At 46.4% G+C, this 18,825-nt stretch overlaps 1 protein-coding gene across 7 annotated transcripts in view; it reads left to right on the plus strand.

Annotated features, from left to right (window-relative positions):
- Positions 1–18,825, plus strand: part of LOC132232794 (acyl-coenzyme A synthetase ACSM1, mitochondrial-like) — a 187,990-nt gene that overhangs the window by 157,737 nt on the left and 11,428 nt on the right. For all 7 annotated transcript variants that reach the window (XM_059692396.1, XM_059692399.1, XM_059692398.1 and 4 more), the window contains 6 exons: positions 2,992–3,115; positions 5,116–5,196; positions 5,681–5,782; positions 10,420–10,547; positions 11,525–11,624; positions 12,702–12,821. In XM_059692396.1, the coding sequence (XP_059548379.1) occupies positions 2,992–3,115; positions 5,116–5,196; positions 5,681–5,782; positions 10,420–10,547; positions 11,525–11,624; positions 12,702–12,821 (655 nt within the window). The remainder of the gene's footprint in view (positions 1–2,991; positions 3,116–5,115; positions 5,197–5,680; positions 5,783–10,419; positions 10,548–11,524; positions 11,625–12,701; positions 12,822–18,825) is intronic.

Raw genomic sequence — 18,825 nt, forward strand, 5'->3', positions numbered from 1 at the left:
CCAGGCATCAGGCCTGGGCAGGGGACCCCCAGACCCCTCCGATTGCTGGCTCTGCCCCTTGCCGAGGCCTGATGCCTCGGCCAGAGGCGTAGACCCCCATCACCCTCCAATCGCCTGATCGGCCCCTTGCCCAGGCCTGATGCCTCCGCCAGAGGTGCCAGGCTTGGACAGGGGACCCCCATCTCCCCCCGATCACTGGCTCTGGCCCCCGCCCAGGCCTGAGGCCTCTGGCCCAGGAATCATGCCTGGGCAGGGGACCCCCATCTCCCTCTGATCGCTTGCTCCACCCCCCGCCCAAGCCTGACGCCTCTGACCCAGGCTTCAGGCCTGGGTAAGGGGACCATCATATCCCCCCAATCCCCGGCTCAGCCCCCCGCCCAGGCCTGATGCCTCGGCCAGAGGAGTTGACCCTCATCACCCTCCGATCACCAATCACCGGATCGGCCCCTTGACCAGGCCTGAGGCCTCCGGCAGAGGTGTCAGGCCTGGGCAGGGGACCCCCAGCTCCCCGCGGTTGCAGGCTCCGCCCCTGCCCCTGCAGGATGCCTCTGGCTGAGGCGTCCGGCTCGGGCAGCGGGGACCCACAGCTGCAGCGGCCCCACGATCATGGGCTCCACTTTAGGCCCAGGCAAGGGACCCCTAGCTCCCGGGACTGCCAGCTTCGACCGTGTCCAGCTCCCATCGCTGGCTCCACCCCTACTTCCTGCTATCACTGGCCAGGGCGGCAAAGGCGCCTGATTCTCCGATCATGGCTGGGGGGCAGGGCAAAGGCGGCCCCAGGGCCGCCTTTGCCCTGCCCCCCAGCTCTTAGCTCCCCCCTGGGTTTCCGATCACTGTCAGTGGCAGGGGGCTTCTTCCTGCTTTCCCTTTCTCCTCCCTGCATTGTGCCTACATATGCAAATTAACCGCCATCTTGTTGGCAGTTAACTGCCAATATTAGTTGGCAGTTAATTTGCATATATCCCTGATTAGCCAATGAAAAAGGTAGCGTCGTACGCCAATTACCATTTTTCTCTGTTATTAGTGTAGATAATGTCTGCCTTCTTTTTACAACATTCTATTTCTAAGATGTGCCCATGTTGCATCATATTGCTGTAGCTAACTTTTATTGCTGTATAACATCCCACTTTATAAAAAGTCCACATTTTTTTCAATCCGTTCTACCACTAATGGACGTTTGAGTGATTTTCATTCGAGGGCTGCTGATGACTGACACTGTTCTTGCACATTCACCCTGTGCACATAAGCACTCATTTGTGTGGGGGTCTTTCTAGGAGAAATTGCTGAGTCACAGTGGCACTGCATCCTACCACCCATTTTCCAAAGTATCCCATAGCCCTGTGGGCCCACTAGCAGGGAGGCAGGATTCCCTCATTTGTTCTTGTCAGAGTCTTCAATTTTTACCAATCTGATGGATGTAGTGTCATTTTGCTATAGTTTTATTTTTGTATTTCCCTGTGTTTGTAGATTAATTTTGAGCTAATCTTGTCTTTGAATCTAATGGGCACTTATGTATAAATTTTTTTTAACTTGTGGACATTTTATTTATTTATTTTTTATTGCTTAAAGTATTATAGAGAGTATTACATATGTTTCTTTCCACCCCCCCCCCCCCCTGACATTCTCCTGGAGTCCCCTACCTCCCTCCCCCCCCCCTACTGTCTTGTGTCCATTGGTTATGCTTATATGCATGCATACAAGTCCTTCGGTTGATCTCTTACCATCCCCCCTCCCACCCCCAAACCATCCCCGGCCTTCCTGCTGTAGTTTGACAGTCTGTTCCATGCTGCTCTGCCTCTGTATCTATTTTTGTTCATCAGTTTATAATTGTCTTTATTATACATAAATGAGTGAGATCATGTGGTATTTTTCTTTCATTGACTGCCTTATTTCACTTAGCATAATGCTCTCCAGTTCCATCCATGCTATTGCAAATGGTAAGAATTCCTTTTCTATAGCAGCATAGTATTCCATCGTGTAGATGTACCACAGTTTTCTAATCCATTCATCTGCTGAGGGGCATTTAGGCTGTTTCCAGATCTTCGCTATGGTAAATTGTGCTGCTATGAACATTGGGATGCATATATCCTTTCTGATTGGTGTTTCTGGTTTCTTGGGATATATTCCTAGAAGTGGGATCACTGGGTCAAATGGGAGTTCCATTTTTAACTTTTTGAGGAAACTCCATACTGTCTTCCATAGTGGCTGCACCAGTCTGCATTCCCACCAGCAGTGCATGAGTGTTCCCTTTTCTCCGCATCCTCTCCAGCACTTGCCATTTGTTAATTTGTTGATGATAGCCAGTCTGACAGGTGTGAGATGGTACCTCATTGTTGTTTTGATTTGCATCTCTCAGATGATTAGTGACTTTGAGCATGTTTTCATATGTCTCTTGGCTTTCTGGATGTCTCTTTTGAAAAGTGTCTATTTAGGTCCTTTGCCCATTTTTTGATTGGATTGTTTACCTTCCTTTTGTTAAGTTGTATGAGTTCCCTATAAATATTGGAGATTAAACTTATGTATATTTTAAAGATTCTAAAATGGAAATTGCTGCTTCAAAAACAAGACCTAATAAGTTTTAGGCATGGATTTAAAATTTCAAGGAGTTGAACAACTACACTATGAAGCTAACTCTGAAATACAACTTGCTTTTATTCACATAGCCTCCATCCCAGCATGCCCTTGGAGTCTGCCTCTATCTTTATTTCAAACCTCATATGACAGCCACTTTTTGCAACATTCCTCAGATGATAAACTTGGTCCAAACCCAGTAAAAATTCAATCAGGGCATCGCTAATTACAACAGTGGAGGCTCTGCTAATTTTACCTACTTTGGAGAAAGCTCCAGATGAGTGAGGAAGACACCCCTAATGAAACCAGCCCCCTGTCCACCACTCCTGACTCTGAGTAACAGGAGAGGTGTGTGTGTGTGTGGTGGGGGTTGGTCAGATGTTTGCTCTGAAGCTCTGTGGACACCTTGTCTCCCCCAAGCCTCAGGTTCCCCACTCTGGAGCATTGCACTACTGGCGGGGAGGCCATGCTGCCGGAGGAGCAAGAGAAGTGGAGACAACGAACGGGCCTTCTAGTCCACCAGCTCTACGGACAGTCGGAAACGGTAGGTGGACGGGCCCCTCTGGGCCACGCAGCCCAGCAGAGGAGCTGAATCTGCCAGAGCGTGTGCACAGGCCCCACTGTGCGCACAGCCAGCAGGGGGTGGCTCTGGAGTTCCAGGCTGATTGGCCCCAAATGTTTGCAGAGAGAGGATTCACACACAGTCGTTGACTTGTCAAGACCTCAGTGTGCTGACGACTATTGGAGAAAACCTCCCAAAGGCGTCTGAGGACAGGGGCTGGGTCCCTGGGATCAGGGGAGCCGGGAGGAGCGATGGCAATGGAGGCGCCTCCTGCCTCATGGAGGCCCCGCCTGGGAGTCCTGCCCACTTCACCCTCCCTCCCTAAGCAGCAGCCACAGGGCCAGGCAGGAGCTGGGCCCAGAAGCTCACCTCTGGGTGTGTATGAGGGCAGCACACAGGTTTGATTGTGGGGCACGAGCAGGAGGGGAGGAGGGAGCACAAGCATCTCACACACACAAACACACACACATGCACACACACATGTACACACATGCACACGCACACGCGCGCGTGCACACGCACACACACACTGTCACCCCCAAGGTGTCACTGAGCACGCAGTGGGCAGGCCGTGGAGTCTGCTGTGCTGGCATCTTCAATCCTCTGATGCTGACACAGCCACTCTCCCCGCCTCCCACTATCCCCTCAGCTCACAGAGTCACCCCCTCTCAGGACCTGTAGGGCAGGCTCTTTTGGTCCTAATTCACATATTTGTCTGACGGGGTGTTGTTGTTTTTTTTAAAAAAATGTTTTATTTTAGTCAGTTAAGTGGTCTGCTTCCAGGCCTGAGAAATGTGAGGGCTCGAGGCCTGACCTTGCATGGCTGCCAGTTCACTTTTGAATAGAGAAGCACACGCTACACCCATAACCCCAGTCCCTTTGCTTGAAGCCACAGAATACTCCCTCCTCGCTGCCCGGAGCCTCATTTCCCAAAGCCCTTGCAACCCGCTCGCTCACCTGTGGCGATTCCGTGTCCTGAAGTGTGAGCAGCAGCTTGGAGAGGGAGGCCTTCCACTCCCAGGAGCTCAGGTGTCAGTTCCTCTCAGCATCGCCCATGGCAGCTTCAAGCCCATAGGCATAGGTGGGCCCCGCCAGAAGCTGGGCTTCCCAGTGTCCAAACTGGGAACAGAATGCCGACCCTGCGGGTGGTGGCGAGGGGAGGGGAAGGGGTGTGTTCGCCCCCCCGGGCTGTGCCCAGCCTGCACATCCCCCAGGGCCTGCCCCCTGTCCTCACTGATGTGGGGGGTCGTGCGCCAGGTGTCAGGGGTGCAGAGCCCAAGGGGCCGTCTCCATGCTCAGACGCTTGTTTTCTATGGAGGGAAACACCCACAAAAGTCAGTACAATGCCCTGTTGGCGACAACAGAAATGGGGGAAAGTACCACCGAAGGAGGGTCGCCCAGGCCTTCTCCTGGGGCCTGAGTCTGGCTGGTTGCCCTGAGGAGCCAGGTGAGCTCATGGGTGTGGCCTGTGCAGCTTCCTGCCCCGCAGGCTCTGAGAGGGGGTGCTGGCCCGGCCCCTCTGATGGAGGCCACTTATCTGCCTGACTGTGAAGGCTTCCCTCTAGGACAGATGTAGCTTCAAAGAACCAGGAAGGAGCCAGAGGTCACCAGGAGGGCAATGGGGTGGGAGTGGTGGCAGAGTAGCAACCTAAGTGATTTCAGCGCAGCCCCGAGGGCAGATGGGGCAGGGAGCCTGTCAGCTGCAGTCTTGAGTAAGTGTTGGTCAAATGGACACAAGCCTGGCGTGCAGTGGGCACTCCCCCACCCACAACCCGCCCACAGCCCCGAGCTCAGCCCTTTGCTCCTTTCTTGGCCCCCCCCACGGGACCCTGTGGCCCAGGATGCAGAGCTTCCAGCTCCCCACAGGCTCTATGAGCAGCGTCCCATGACCTCTGCGAGCAGGTGTGCTGTGTATGGTTCTTGCTGCTCTGTGATCCGCCTGCACCCTTTGACCACTGGTATTCTCTTCCTTTTGTGCACAGGGATTGACTTGCGGCACCCCCCGGGGATCACCAGTCAAGCCCGGTTCCATGGGGAAAGCCATCCCACCCTTCGACATCCAGGTTTGGTGCTAAAGGCGGGGCCACGGAGCACTGAGGGCTCAGCTGGGAACAGACCCCGTGTGACACCAGGCGGCAGAAGCAGCCGTGCCCCCTGCCCGCAGTGTCCTTCCTCCTCTCCTCCTACTTCCCTCTGATTTCCTGGGAGGTTTCAGTACAGTAGGCCTCAGTGAAGCTCACTGTACCAGCCGAGGCCGCACACAGCCGTGGCACACGGGACCTGGAGCAGCGCCGGCAGCTCTGTCCACCCGCCGGGGCTTTTAGCTTGTCCTGACCCTGTTCTGTAGCTTGAAGACACATGCGAAGTCCACGTACCAGGAAACAAACACACCCGTGACTTGCTGATTTCAAAGACTTGACAGTTTCGTCCTGTTTTCTGCCAGGGACCTCCCCATGGTCCCTACTGGTGTCGCATAGGCCAGGCAGAGCTTGGGTGGGCAGGAGTGCTGGGAGCCCTGCAGGGGGACTCATACACCTCTTGCTCCAGATCATCGACGACGAGGGCAACATCCTGCCGCCCAACACTGAGGGCAACCTTGGCATCAGGATCAAGCCCACCAAGCCCATAGGCCTGTTCATGTTGTATGAGGTGAGGGCGCCCCGCCTGCCACTCCCTGTCCGGGGCACCCCTGCAGCGAGAAGGGAGGGGACTCAACTCTGCATCCTGAGACCCCCCCATCTCCATTATGTGCCCCAGTTCAGTGAAGCCAGGTCCAGTTCCCCCAAAGCTCACAGCTTTTCCCCTCCTAACCCATGTGACTGATGGGGTAGGGCAGTGGTCGGCAAACTCATTAGTCAACAGAGCCAAATATCAACAGTACAATGATTGAAATTTCTTTTGAGAGCCAAATTTTTTAAACTTAAACTATATAGGTAGGTACATTGTTAATAACTTAATTAGGATACTCCTAAGGCTTAGGAAGAGCCACACTCAAGGGGCCAAAGAGCCGCATGTGGCTCGTGAGCCGCAGTTTGCCGACCACGGGGGTAGGAAAGCCTGGCTTCGGGATCATCGGACTTGGGGCTGATGATTAAGAATGCCAGCTTCGTGCCCTAGCTGGTTTGGCTCAGTGGACAGAGCATCAGCCTGCAGACTCAAGGGTCCCGTGTTCGATTCCGGTCAGGGACATGTACCTTGGTTGCGGGCACATCCCCAGTGGGGGGCGTGCAGGAGGCAGCTGGTTGATGTTTCTCTCTCATCGATATTTCTAACTCTATCCCTCTCCCTTCTTCTCTTTAAAAAAATCAATAAAATATATTTTTTAAAAATAAAAATAAAAAAGAATGCCAGCTTCGGCTGAGTTCACATCCTACCATCCAGTTTACCAACAGGGTGTAAACAAACCTAGTCACTGTCCGGAGCCTCCTGAGGCCTCCCCTCCCCCACTTCTCAGACACACCGCCTGCAGACCTTAGGAGTCATGTGTTTCCCCATGACAAATAAACGGCAGATCTAAGATTCAAACCCATGTCTTTCAGCCCCAAGGCCTAATGGGAAACCCAGGGATTACAGAAATGTGATGGGCTCTAAGGAAACTGCCCCAATAACCCCTAGCCCTCCCAGGGTAGTGGAGGCCACTCAGGAAATTCTCAACTTCCCAGATGGGCCCTGGAAGGGTGGGCACACCTGAAATTGATCTCAGATTCCACCTCCTTTCTCCCAAAGAACAGCCATCAGAGGTTCTCTCCTGGTTTCACTGTTGTCATCACTCTGGCCTCCAGGGGGCATTGCTCCTCATGTGATACTATCAACCAACAGTAAAAAACACTGGCTAAACCATTCATCAATTTTCTTTATCCTTTCAAAGAACCAGCTCTTGGTTTCATTGATTTTTTTGTATTGTGTTTTTAGTCTCTATGTTATTTATTTCTGCGCTAATCTTTATTATTTCCTTCCCTCTACTTACTCCGGGCTTTTCTTGTTGTCCTCTTTCTAGTTCTTTAAGTTGAAGGGTTAAATAGTTTATTGCTGATTTTTCTTGTTTTTTTGAGGTATGCCTGTAGTGCTATGAACTTCCCTCTCAGGACTGCTTTTGCTGTGTCTCAGAGATTTTGGGTTGTTGTGTGTTCATTTTCATTTGTTTCCAGGAAGGTTTTTTTAAATTTATTTCTTGATGTCGTTGGTAACCCATTCTTTGTTTAATAACATGCTATTTAGCCTCCATGTGTTTCAATGTTTTGGGGTGTTTTTACTGTATTTGATTTCTAATTTCATTCCACTGTGATCTGAGAAGTTGCTTGATATGATTTCTAGCTTCTTGAACTTATAGAGACTTGTTTTGTGTCCTAACATGTGGTCTATCTTTGTGAATGATCCATGTGCACTGGAGTAGAATGTATATTCTGCTGCTTTGGGGTGAAATGTTCTATAAATGTCAACTAAATCCATCTGATCCAGTGTGTCCTTTAGAGTCACTGTTTCCTTGTCACGTTTTTGTCTGGAAGATCCAGTGAAGTCAGCAGGTGTTAAAGTCCCCTGCTATGACTGCATTGTTGTCATTCTCTCCGTTAAAGTCCTCTAGCAGTTTTTGGAATATATTTAGGTGCTCCTGTATTGGGTGTGTATATGTTTAACAGGGTTCTATCCCCTTGGTGGATCCATCCCTTTAGTATTGTGTAGTGATCTTGGTTGTCTTTTGTGATAGCCTTCATTTTGAAGTCTATTTTGTCAGATATGAGTATTGCTACTCCCGCTTTTTTTTTATCCTTTCCATTTGCATGGAAAACTTTTTTCCATTCCTTCACTCTCATCCTGTGTATGTCTTTTGTTCTGAGATGGGACTCTTATAAGCAGTATATAGTTGGCTCATATTTTTGTATCCATTCAGTTATCCTATCCCTTTTGATTAGACCATTTAATCCATTTATATTTAGGGTTATTGATAGGTATTTATTTATTGCCATTTTAATTCTCTGTGTGTAGGTTTCTCTCTGTTTCTCCTTCTCAATACAGCAGTCCTTATAGCAGCAGTTCTCAACCTGTGGGTCGCGACCCCTTTGGCGGTCGAACGACCCTTTCACAGGAGTCGCCTAAGACCATTCTGCATATCAGATATTTACATTATGATTCGTAACAGTAGCAACATTACAGTTATGAAGTAGCAACGAAAATAATTTTATGGTTGGGTCACAACATGAGGCACTGTATTTAAACGGCCAGAAGGTTGAGAACCACTGCCCTATTGCTGGCTTGGTGGTGATGTACTCCTCTGGCTTTTTTTTTTTTTTTCTTTTGTCTGGGAAGCTCTTTATTTGACCGTCTATTTTGAATGATAGCCTTGCTGCATATAGTGATCTTGGTTTCAGATCCTTGCTTTCCATTACCTTGAGTACTTCACGCCATTCCCTTCTGGCCTATAGATTTTCTGATGAGAAGTCAGGTGTCAGCCTTATGGGAGCTCTTTTGTAGGTAACAGTTTGCTTTCCTCTTGCTGCGTATAAGATTCTCTCAGTCTTGCCCCGGCTGGTTTTACTCAGTAGATAGAGCGTCAGCCTGTGGACTGAAGGGTCCCAGGTTTGATTCCGGTCAAGGGGCACATGCCCGAGTTGTGGGCTCAATCCCCCGTGGGGGGCATGCAGGAGGCAGCCCATCAATGATTCTCTCTCATCATTGATGTTTCTGTCTCTCTCTCCCTCTCCCTTCCTCTCTGAAACCAATAAAAATATATACTTTTTAATATATTTTATTGATTTTTTACAGAGAGGAAGGGAGAGGGATAGAGAGTTAGAAACATCCATGAGAGAGAAACATCGATCAGCTGCCTCCTGCACACCCCCTACTGGGGATGTGCCCGCAACCAAGGTACATGCCCTTGACCGGAATCGAACCTGGGACTGTTAAGTCCATAGTCCGACTCTCTAGCCACTGAGCAAAACTGGTCAGGGCAAAAAATATATATGTGTGTATTTTTTTTAAAAAAAGATTCTCTCAGTCTTTAATTTTTGGCATTTTAATTAAGATGTGTCGGGGCATGGGCCTGTTTGGGATCTTCTTGCTTGGGGTTCTCTGTGCTCCTGAACCTGTGTGACTTTTTCCTCCACCAGGTTAGAGAAGTTTTCCACCATGATTTCGTCAAACATTGACCAGTTGGCTCCTGCACACCCCCTACTAGGGACTGAGCCCACAAACTGTGCATGTGCCCTGACCAGGAAGTGAACTGGCAACCTTTTGGTACATGGGATGATGCTCAATCAACTGAGCCACACTGGCCAGGGCCACAAGCTTTCTTTGAGGGTGAGATGAGATAGCACTTAGGGAAGAAAATTCATTTAGCAAATGTTTATTGACACCTTCCATCTGTTCAGCTACTGTATTATATTAATACTAGGGGCCCGGTGCACGAAATTCGTGCACTGGGTGTGGGGCGGGGGGGAGTGTCCCTCAGCCCAGCTTGCCCCCTCTCACATACTGGGAGCCCTCAGGTGTTGACCCCCATCACCCTCCAATCGCAGGATCGGCCCCTTGCCTAGGCCAGACGCCTCTGGCCTAGGCATCCGGCCCGAGCAGCGGGAACCTGCAGTGGCAGCGGGGGGCTCCGCGATTGCGCGGGCTCCGCTCCTGCTCCTGCAGGATGCCTCTGACTGAGGCGTCGGCCCGGTCAACGGGGACCCACAGCTGCAGCGGCCCCCCGATCGTGGGCTTCACTTTAGGCCCAGGCAAGGGACCCCTAGCTCCCGGGACTGCCAGCTTCGACCATGCCCAGCTCCCATCGCTGGCTCCACCCCTACTTCCTGCTATCACTGGCCAGGGCGGAAAAGGCACCTGATTCTCCGATCATGGCTGGGGGGCAGGGCAAAGGCGGCCCCTGCCCCCCAGCTCTTAGCTCCCCCCTGGGTTTCCGATCACTGTCAGTGGCAGGGGGTTTCTTCCTGCTTTCCCTTTCGCCTCCCTGCATTGTGCCTACATATGCAAATTAACCGCCATCTTGTTGGCAGTTAATTTGCATATAGCCCTGATTAGCCAATGAAAAGGGTATCGTCGTACGCCAATTACCATTTTTCTCTTTTATTAGTGTAGATCAATTGTCAGTGTGTTTTGTGCATTAATTGACCAGTAGCATGCATTGAGTGTTTGCATGTAAAGCAAATAGACTCAGAGAGATTACAGAAGTTACACAGGTGCCTGGCGGCGTGAGAAGCAGGATTCAAACGCAGATTTGAGCCCCAGGTTGCAGCTCAACATCTCTAACCTCACTGCCTTCAATAAGAGCGACGTTCTCTTTGCAGAATGACCCAGTGAAGACAGCCAAAGTGGAGTGTGGGGACTTTTACAACACTGGGGACAAAGTAACTATTGACGAAGAGGGCTACATCTGGTTCCTGGGGAGGGATGATGACATCATCAACGCCTCTGGGTAGGTGTGGCTGACCTGGGGCCTGGCAGCTCTAGCTTGCTTCACATTTCCTCCATGCACTGGGGATGGGACCCTCAGCCTATTCCTGTTGCAGCCCGGGGTATCTGTGCATCTCCCCCAACATCAAAATAAAGGTCAAGAAGGTCTGGAAGTGCAACCACAGTAGACACTGTGCAATTTAAAGAGGGGATATAGGATTGGGATGGGAGGCCTTATTTGAGCCCCTATCTGTCCCCATTGGTTGGGGGAAATTATTCTCTGTGTTCCTCTAATTGAATGGGACACATGTCACAGAACAAAAACAATAGCAGCTAAGCTAATGGTGAACTTACTGTGTGAAAGCACACTCCTTTGTGCTTTGCCTAACACAGTAGATGCCATTATTGTGCCTATTTTATAGATGAGAACACTGAGTCACTGCTAAGTGAACTAAGTTGCTGAAAGTTCCCAAGGTAGTGCAGGGAGAAGCCCAGACTTGAACCGATGTAGTGTGGCCCCCAATCTGTTGTCCCTGCCACGTAGGTGATGTAGGGAGAAAAGGTGACACAGTAACAACTTCCCTTGGATGCATCAGGGAAATTAAGTTTGTTTTACTTTTTAAATTTCTAAATGAGATGCTGATGTTGTGAGACAGAATTTACCCAAACGTTTAAGACCAAGTCTGAGGCTCCCAAGAGTACAGTAAGAGTCCTGCTGGGAAACTCCTGGTGCCACGCCCACAGCCCCAGGAGGACAGCCTTCCACCCCCACCTGCCCACCAGAGGCAGTGAGGGGAGACCTGGGAGCATCTGAGCCTGGAATTCCCAGGTCTCCACATCCTGGTCCCACTGCAGAGCCTTTTCACAGGCCACTGGCTCTGGTGATAATTGCCCTCTCTGCCCAGGGAAGCTGTGACTCCCAAACATGGGATTGGAGGCCTGGGTCACTCCAGCCCTGGCATCTGCTCAGACCCAGAGCAGGAACCCTTGGTCCCCCAGGTACCGCATTGGGCCGGCAGAGGTGGAGAGCGCCCTGGCTGAGCATCCGGCGGTGGCTGAGTCAGCTGTGGTGAGCAGCCCGGACCCGATCCGAGGGCAGGTGAGGAGCAGGACAGGAGGTCATGGGGTCTGTGTGTGGGCACTGGAAGGCTGGTGCAGGGGAAACTTCCAGAGCAATTGGTATGCGTGGCACACTTACACCGTGTGGGCAGCAGGAGGCACTGTGGCATCATCTGTGACATCCTGACTAGCTACTGGGTGAGCTGGCTCATTTAACCCTCACAACAACCTATTGAGTTAGAGACTCTTCCTTATTATACCATTTTAATAGACAAAGAGACACAATAAGGAAGTTAAATAAGTTGCCCGGATTGCACTGTGGTGGAGCCAGGATGGAAATCTGAGCACTCTGTTTCCAATGCATTCATTGGATTTATTGAGCACCTATGTACAAGGCCTGTGCATTGTAAGGACATAAATAACATAAATGGGGACATAAATAACAATATAAAAGCAATAAGTTCAGCCCAGCCTGTGTGGCTCAGTGGTTGAGTGTCAGCCCAGGAACCAGGTTTGATTCCTGTCCAGACACATGCCCTGGTGCAGGCTAGATCCCCAGTAGGGGGCCTGCAGAAGGCAGCAGGATGATGATTCTCTCTCATCATTGATGTTCCTATCTCCCTGCTCCTTTCCTCTCTGAAATCAATACAAACGTATTTTTTTAAAAAAATAATCAACTAGTACTTAAAAAAGAAAAACAATAAGACCAATAAGTTACCAAAATTATTAAATGCCCACAAGGTTCCAGGCACAGAACTGTGCGTACATTAGAGGTAAAAATGATGATGAAAACAATGATGCTGGGGGTAATAATAAAGTTACACTGGGTGCACGTTTTGTGTGTATCAACTCATGGAATCTGAACGTAAGGCCACCATGTTCAGCTCCACGGGATGAGCCTGTACTCTGCGCAGGTCACAGAGAAGGAATTTGAGGTTAAGTAATTTTGCAAGGGAAAGAGGAGAAATTGGAAGTATTTGGGTTTGAACCTGGCCTTGTCCTTTTCCAAAGGCTCACGTGTCAGCTTGCTTTGCCATTCATTGCATAAACACTTACTTTTAAACCAGGCAACTGGGTGGCACTCACCCTGAGCCCTGGCTCTGGTTCTGCGTTGCAGGTGGTGAAGGCCTTCATTGTCCTGACCCCACAGTTTCTGTCCCATGACCCGGACCAGCTCACCAAGGAGCTGCAGGAGCACGTGAAGGCAGTGACAGCCCCGTACAAGTACCCGAGGAAGGTGAGTGGGGCCGATGCTCGAGCCCTTCTGAGCTCTGCTGCCCCAAGTCTGGTGGGGTGGCCGGGAGACGCTGAATCTGCACATAGAAGGAGCATTTTTCTCTGTAGAAGAAGCAATTCGGCGTAGGGGTGGATGCAGCCAACTGAGTGGGATGGCACCTCTATTCTGGGTCGGACCCCAAAACATGCTGCACATTCCCCTGCGGGCAAAAAATATCAGACCAGTGCCCAAAGCTATCCAAGGAGGCTATTTAACATCCTTCAAAATTTGAAAAAGACATCCAAACCAGCCGCTTTCTAATGATTCCTAAGCATGATTCATACTTAGATATACATTTGGTACTGTCAGTTAACACTTATGTACGCAACAAACGAGTGTTAACAAAATTATATTTATCCTTAGAACATGCAGTCCATTCTTTTTTTAGATACAAAATAATTAGCCCTTTACATGCAATAAATTAATATTTCAAGGAAGATGATTTTAAATATAATAATGTTATATGCAATAAACAACATTTCAAGAAACATAATTTTAAATATAATATATTACGTGCAAAAAACATTAATATTTCAAGAGAAAAAAGATTTTAAATATAATATTACCAAAACTGTGCTAACATAGTATAATATCACAAAAGATATAGGCAATATTAAAAATCTGCAAATAACAGGATTACTTCTATTATCTTCTAAAATATTTTTTTTCCTCTGGCTCTATTTTTCCCCCTTTATTGAATAAGATATTACAAATGTGTCCTTATCCCCCCCAATGTCCTCTCATCCCCCCAATCCTGCCCTCACCCTCACCCCCTGTTGTCCACATCCATCATTTATGCCTATATGCATGCATACAAGTCCGTTGGTTGATCTTTTCCCATCAGCCCCATCCCCTGCTTCCCCTCTGAGTTTTGACCATCTGATCGATGCTTCTCTGTCTCTACATCTGTTTTTGTTCATCGGTTTATGTTGGTCATTATAATCCACAAATGAGTGAGAGCATGTGATATTTATCTTTCTCTGACTGGCTTATTTCACTTAGCATAATGCTCTCCAGCTCCATCCATGCTGTTGCAAATGGTAGGAGTTCTTTCCTTTTAACAGCTGCCATAGTATTACATTGTGTAGATGTGCCACAGTTTTCTAATCCATTCATCTGCTGATGGGTACTTAGGCTGATGCCAAATCTTAGCTATTGTAAATTGTGCTGCTATGAACATAGGGGTGCATAAATCCTTTCTGATTGGTGTTTCTGGTTTCTTGGGATATATTCCTAGAAGAGGGATCACTGGGTCAAATGGAAGTACCATTTTTTGGGGAAATTCCATACTGTTCTCCACAGTGGCTGCACCAGTTTGCATTCCCACCAGCAGTGAATGAGGGTTCCTTTTTCTCCACATCCTTGGCAGCATTTGTCATGTGCTGATTTGTTGATTGCCATTCTGACAGGTGTGAGATGGTACCTCATTGTCGTTTGATTTGCATCTCTCAGATGATTAGTGACTTTGAGCATGTTTTCATGCCTCTCAACCTTATGTATGACCTCTTTCAAAAAGTGTCTATTTAGGTCCTTTGCCCATTTTTTGATTGGGTTGTTTATCTTCTTTTTGTTGAGTTGTATGAGTTCCCTATAAATGTTGGAGATTAAACCTTTATCGGAGATATCATTGGCAAATATGTTCTCCCATGCAGTGGGTTTTCTTGTTTTGTTGATGGTTTCTTTTGCAGTGCAGAAGCTTTTTATTTTGATATAGTCCCATTTGTTTATTTTTCCCTTTAGTTTCCATTGCCCTAGGAGCTGTGTCAGTGAAGAAATTCCTTCGGCATATATCTGAGATTTTGCTACCTGTGGATTCCTCTAATACTCTTATGGTTTCCCGTCTTACATTTAAGTCCTTTATCCATTTTGAGTTTATTTTTGTGTATGGTGTAGTTGGTGGTCTATTTTCATTTTTTGCATGTGTCTGACCAAATTTCCCAGCACCATTTATTGAAAAGACTGTCTTGACTCCATTGTATGTTCTTGCCTCCTTTGTCAAATATTAATTGAGCATATTGGTTTGGGCCGATTTCTGGGCTCTCTATTCTATTCCACTGATCTATATGTCTGTTCTTGTGCCAGTACCAGGCAGTTTTGAGAACAGTGGCTTTGTAATACAGCTTGATATCTGGTATTGAGATTCCTCTTGCTTTGTTCTTCTTTCTCAGGATCCCAGCAGCTATTCGGGTTTTTTTGTTTTGTTTTGTTTTGTTTTGTTCTGTTTTTTTATTCCAGATGAATTTTTGGAGTGTTCTTTCTAGATCTGTGAAATATGCCATTGGTATTTTAATGGGGAGTGCATTGAATCTATAGATTGCTTTGGGTAGTACGGACATTTTGATTATGTTGATTCTACCAATCCATGAACACGGTATGTTCTTCCATCTGTTTATTTCTTCCTATATCTCTTTTTTCAATGTCCTGTAGTTTTCTGAGTAGAGGTCTTTTACCTCCTTGGTTAAGTTTATTCCTAGGTATCTTAATTTTTTTGGTGTGATGGTAAATGGGATTTTTTAAAATTTCTCTTTCTGTAAGTTCACTATTGGCGTATAAAAATGCCATTGATTTCTTGGCGTTAATTTTGTATCCTGCTACATTGCCAATTTCATTTATTACGTCTAATAATTTTTTGATGGAGTCTTTAGGGTTTTCTAAGTACAGTATCATGTCAACTGCAAATAATGACAATTTTACTTCTTCTTTTCCAATTTGGATGCCTTTTATTTCTTCTTCTTGTCTGATCGCTTTGGCTAGCACTTCCAGTACTATGTTGAACAGAAGTGGTGAAAGTGGGCATCCCTGTCTTGTTCCTGTTCTTAAGGGAAATGGTTTTTGTTTTTGCCCATTGAGTATGACGTTGGCTGTAGGTTTGTCATATAAGGCTTTTATTATGCTGAGGTATGATCCCTCTATTCCCACTTTGCTGAGCGTTTTTATCAGAAAAGGGTGTTGGACTTTGTCAAATGCCTTTTCTGCATCAATCGATATGATTATGCGATTTTTGTCTCTCAACTTGTTTATGTGATGTATCACGTTTATTGATTTGCGGATATTGTACCATCCTTGCATTCCTGGAATAAATCCCACTTGGTCATGGTGTATGATCTTTCTAATGTAATGCTGGATCCGGTTTGTTAGAATTTTGTTGAGGATTTTAGCATCTATGTTCATCAGGGATATTGGCCTGTAAATTCTCTTTCTTTGTGGTGTCTTTATCTGGCTTTGGGATTAGGGTAATGCTGGCTTCATAGAAAGAGCTTGGAAGTGTGCCTTCCTCTTGAATTTTTTTGAATATTCTGAGAAGGATTGGCTTTAGCTCTTCTTTGAATGTTCGGTAAAACTCCCCTGTGAAGCCATCTGGTCCAGAGCTTTTGTTTGATGGAAGCTTTTTGATTACTGTTTCAATTTCATCAGTAGTTATTGGCCTTTTCAGGTTTTTTGATTCTTCCTGATTGAGTTTTGGAAACTTGTATTTTTCTAGGAATGTGTCCATTTCGTCAAGGTTGTCCAGTTTATTGGAGTAGAGTTGTTCATAGTATTTTTTGACAATCCTTTGTATATCAGTAGGGTCAGTTGTTACTTTACCTCTTTCATTTCTGATTTTGTTTATTTGGGTCCTCTCTCTTTGTTTCTTGGTGAGCCTGGCTAGAGGTTCATCAATCTTGTTTATCCTTTCAAAGAACCAGCTCTTGGTTTCATTGATCTTTTGTATTGTTTTTTTGGTCTCTATGTTGTTTATTTCTGCTCTGATCTTTATTATTTCCTTCCTTCTGGAGACTGTGGGCTTTTCTTGTTGCTCTCTTTCTAACTCTTTGAGTTGTAGGGTCAGATCATTTATTGACAGTTTTTCTTGTTTGTTGAGATAGGCCTGTAGAGCTATGAACTTCCTTCTCAGCACTGCTTTCATTGTGTCCCATAGATTTTGGATTGTTGTGTTTTCATTGTCATTTGTTTCCAGGATGCTTTTTTATTTCTTCTTTGATCTCTCTGGTAACCCAGTCATTGCTTGATAGCATGCTATTTAGCCTCCAAATATTGGATTTTTTTCAATGTTTTTTTTAAAATATATTTTATTGATTTTTTACAGAGAGGAAGGGAGAGAGATAGAAAGTTAGAAACATCGATGAGAGAGAAACATCGATCAGCTGCCTCCTGCACATCTCCTACTGGGGATACGCCCGCAACCCAGGTACATGCCCTTGACCGGAATCGAGCCTGGGACCTTTCAGTCCACAGGCTGACGCTCTATCCACTGAGCCAAACTGGTTTTGGCTCAATGTTTTTATTGTAGTTGATTTCTAATTTTATGCCATTGTGATCTGATAGGATGCTTGTTATGATTTCTATTCTCTTGAATTTGAAGAGACTTTGCCTGTGTCCTAATATATGGTCTGTCTTTGAAAATGTCCCATGTGCACTGGAGAAGAATGTATATTCTGTAGCTTTGGGGTGAAATATTCTGAAGATGTCTATTAAGTCCATCTGATCTAGTGAGTCATTTAGGATTGCTGTTTCTTTGCTGATTGTTTGTCTAGAGGATTTATCCAGTGGTGTCAGTGGGGTATTAAAGTCCCCTACTATGACTGTATTGCTATCGATCTCTCCTTGATATCTTCCAGAAGTTTTATGTATTTGGGTGCTCCTGTATTGGGTACATATATGTTTACCCGAGTTATATCTTCTTGTTGAATTGCTCCCTTTAGTATTATGTAGTGGTCTTCCTTATCTCTTGTTATGGCCTTTACTTTGAGGTCGATTTTGTCAGATAAAAGTATCACAACCCCAGCTTTTTTCTCATTTCCATTTGCCTGAAAATTTTTTTTCCATCCCTTCACTCTCAGTCTGTGTGAATCCTTTGTTCTGAGGTGAGTCTCTTGCAGACAGAAAATATATGGGTTATGTTTTCTTATCCATTCAGCTACCCTGTGTCTTCTGATTGGAGCATTTAATCCATTTACATTTAATGTTATTATTGAAAAGTATTTGTTTGTGGTCATTTTTATTCTTAATGTTTGTGTTTCTTCTTGTCTTTCTGTTTCTTTCTTTCTTTTTTTTTTTTTTTTACAGCAGTCCCTTTAGCATTTTTTTGCATTGCTGGTTTGGTGGTAATAAACTCTCTTAGCCCTTTTTTGTCTGTGAAGCTCCTGAGTCCGCCTTCGATTTTGAATGATAGTCTTGCTGGGTATAGTATTCTTGGATTCATTCCCTTGCTTTGCATCACTTTGTATATTTCATTCCATTCCCTTCTTGCCTGGTGTGTTTCTGTTGAGAAGTCAGCTGATATTCTAATAGGAGATCCCTTATAGGTAACTTTCTGTCTCTCTCTGGCAGCCTTTAGGATTCTTACTTTGTCGTTGGTGTTTGCCAATTTAATTATGATGTGTCTTGGCGTTGGTCTTTTGGGGTTCATCTTGTTTGGCACTCTATGTGTTTCTTGGACTTGTGTAGTATTTTTCTTGCCAGTATCAGGGAAGTTTTCTGTCATTATTTCTTCAAACAGATTTTCTATTCCTTGCTTCTCCTCCTCTCCTTCTGGTACCCCTATTAAGCGAATGTTGTTTCATTTTGCATTGTCCCAAAGCTCCTTTAGGCTCGCCTCTTGCTTTTTAAGGTTTTTTTTCCAGTTGCTCCTGTGTTTGTGTGTTTTTTCCTATCTTGTCTTCTAATTCGCTGATGCGGTCCTCAGCCTCTTCTAGTCTGCTGTTTAAGCCTTCCATTGTGTTCTTTATTGCAGCCATGTCATTCTTCATTTCCTCTTGGTTCCTTTTCATGTTGGTGACATTCTCATTCAGCTCCTTATAATTCTCATTGAGTTGTGTGTGTTTGTTATCCAGCTGTTTGAGCATCCTTATAACCATTACTCTGAATTCTTTCTCTGATAAGTTAGTAGCCTCAATTTCATTTAACTCCCTTCCTGCTGATCCTCTTTTTCTTTCCTTTGTGGATTGCTTTTTTGTCTTCCCAT

Source organism: Myotis daubentonii, chromosome 4, assembly GCF_963259705.1.
Source record: "Myotis daubentonii chromosome 4, mMyoDau2.1, whole genome shotgun sequence".
Taxonomy (NCBI): Eukaryota; Metazoa; Chordata; class Mammalia; order Chiroptera; family Vespertilionidae; genus Myotis; species Myotis daubentonii.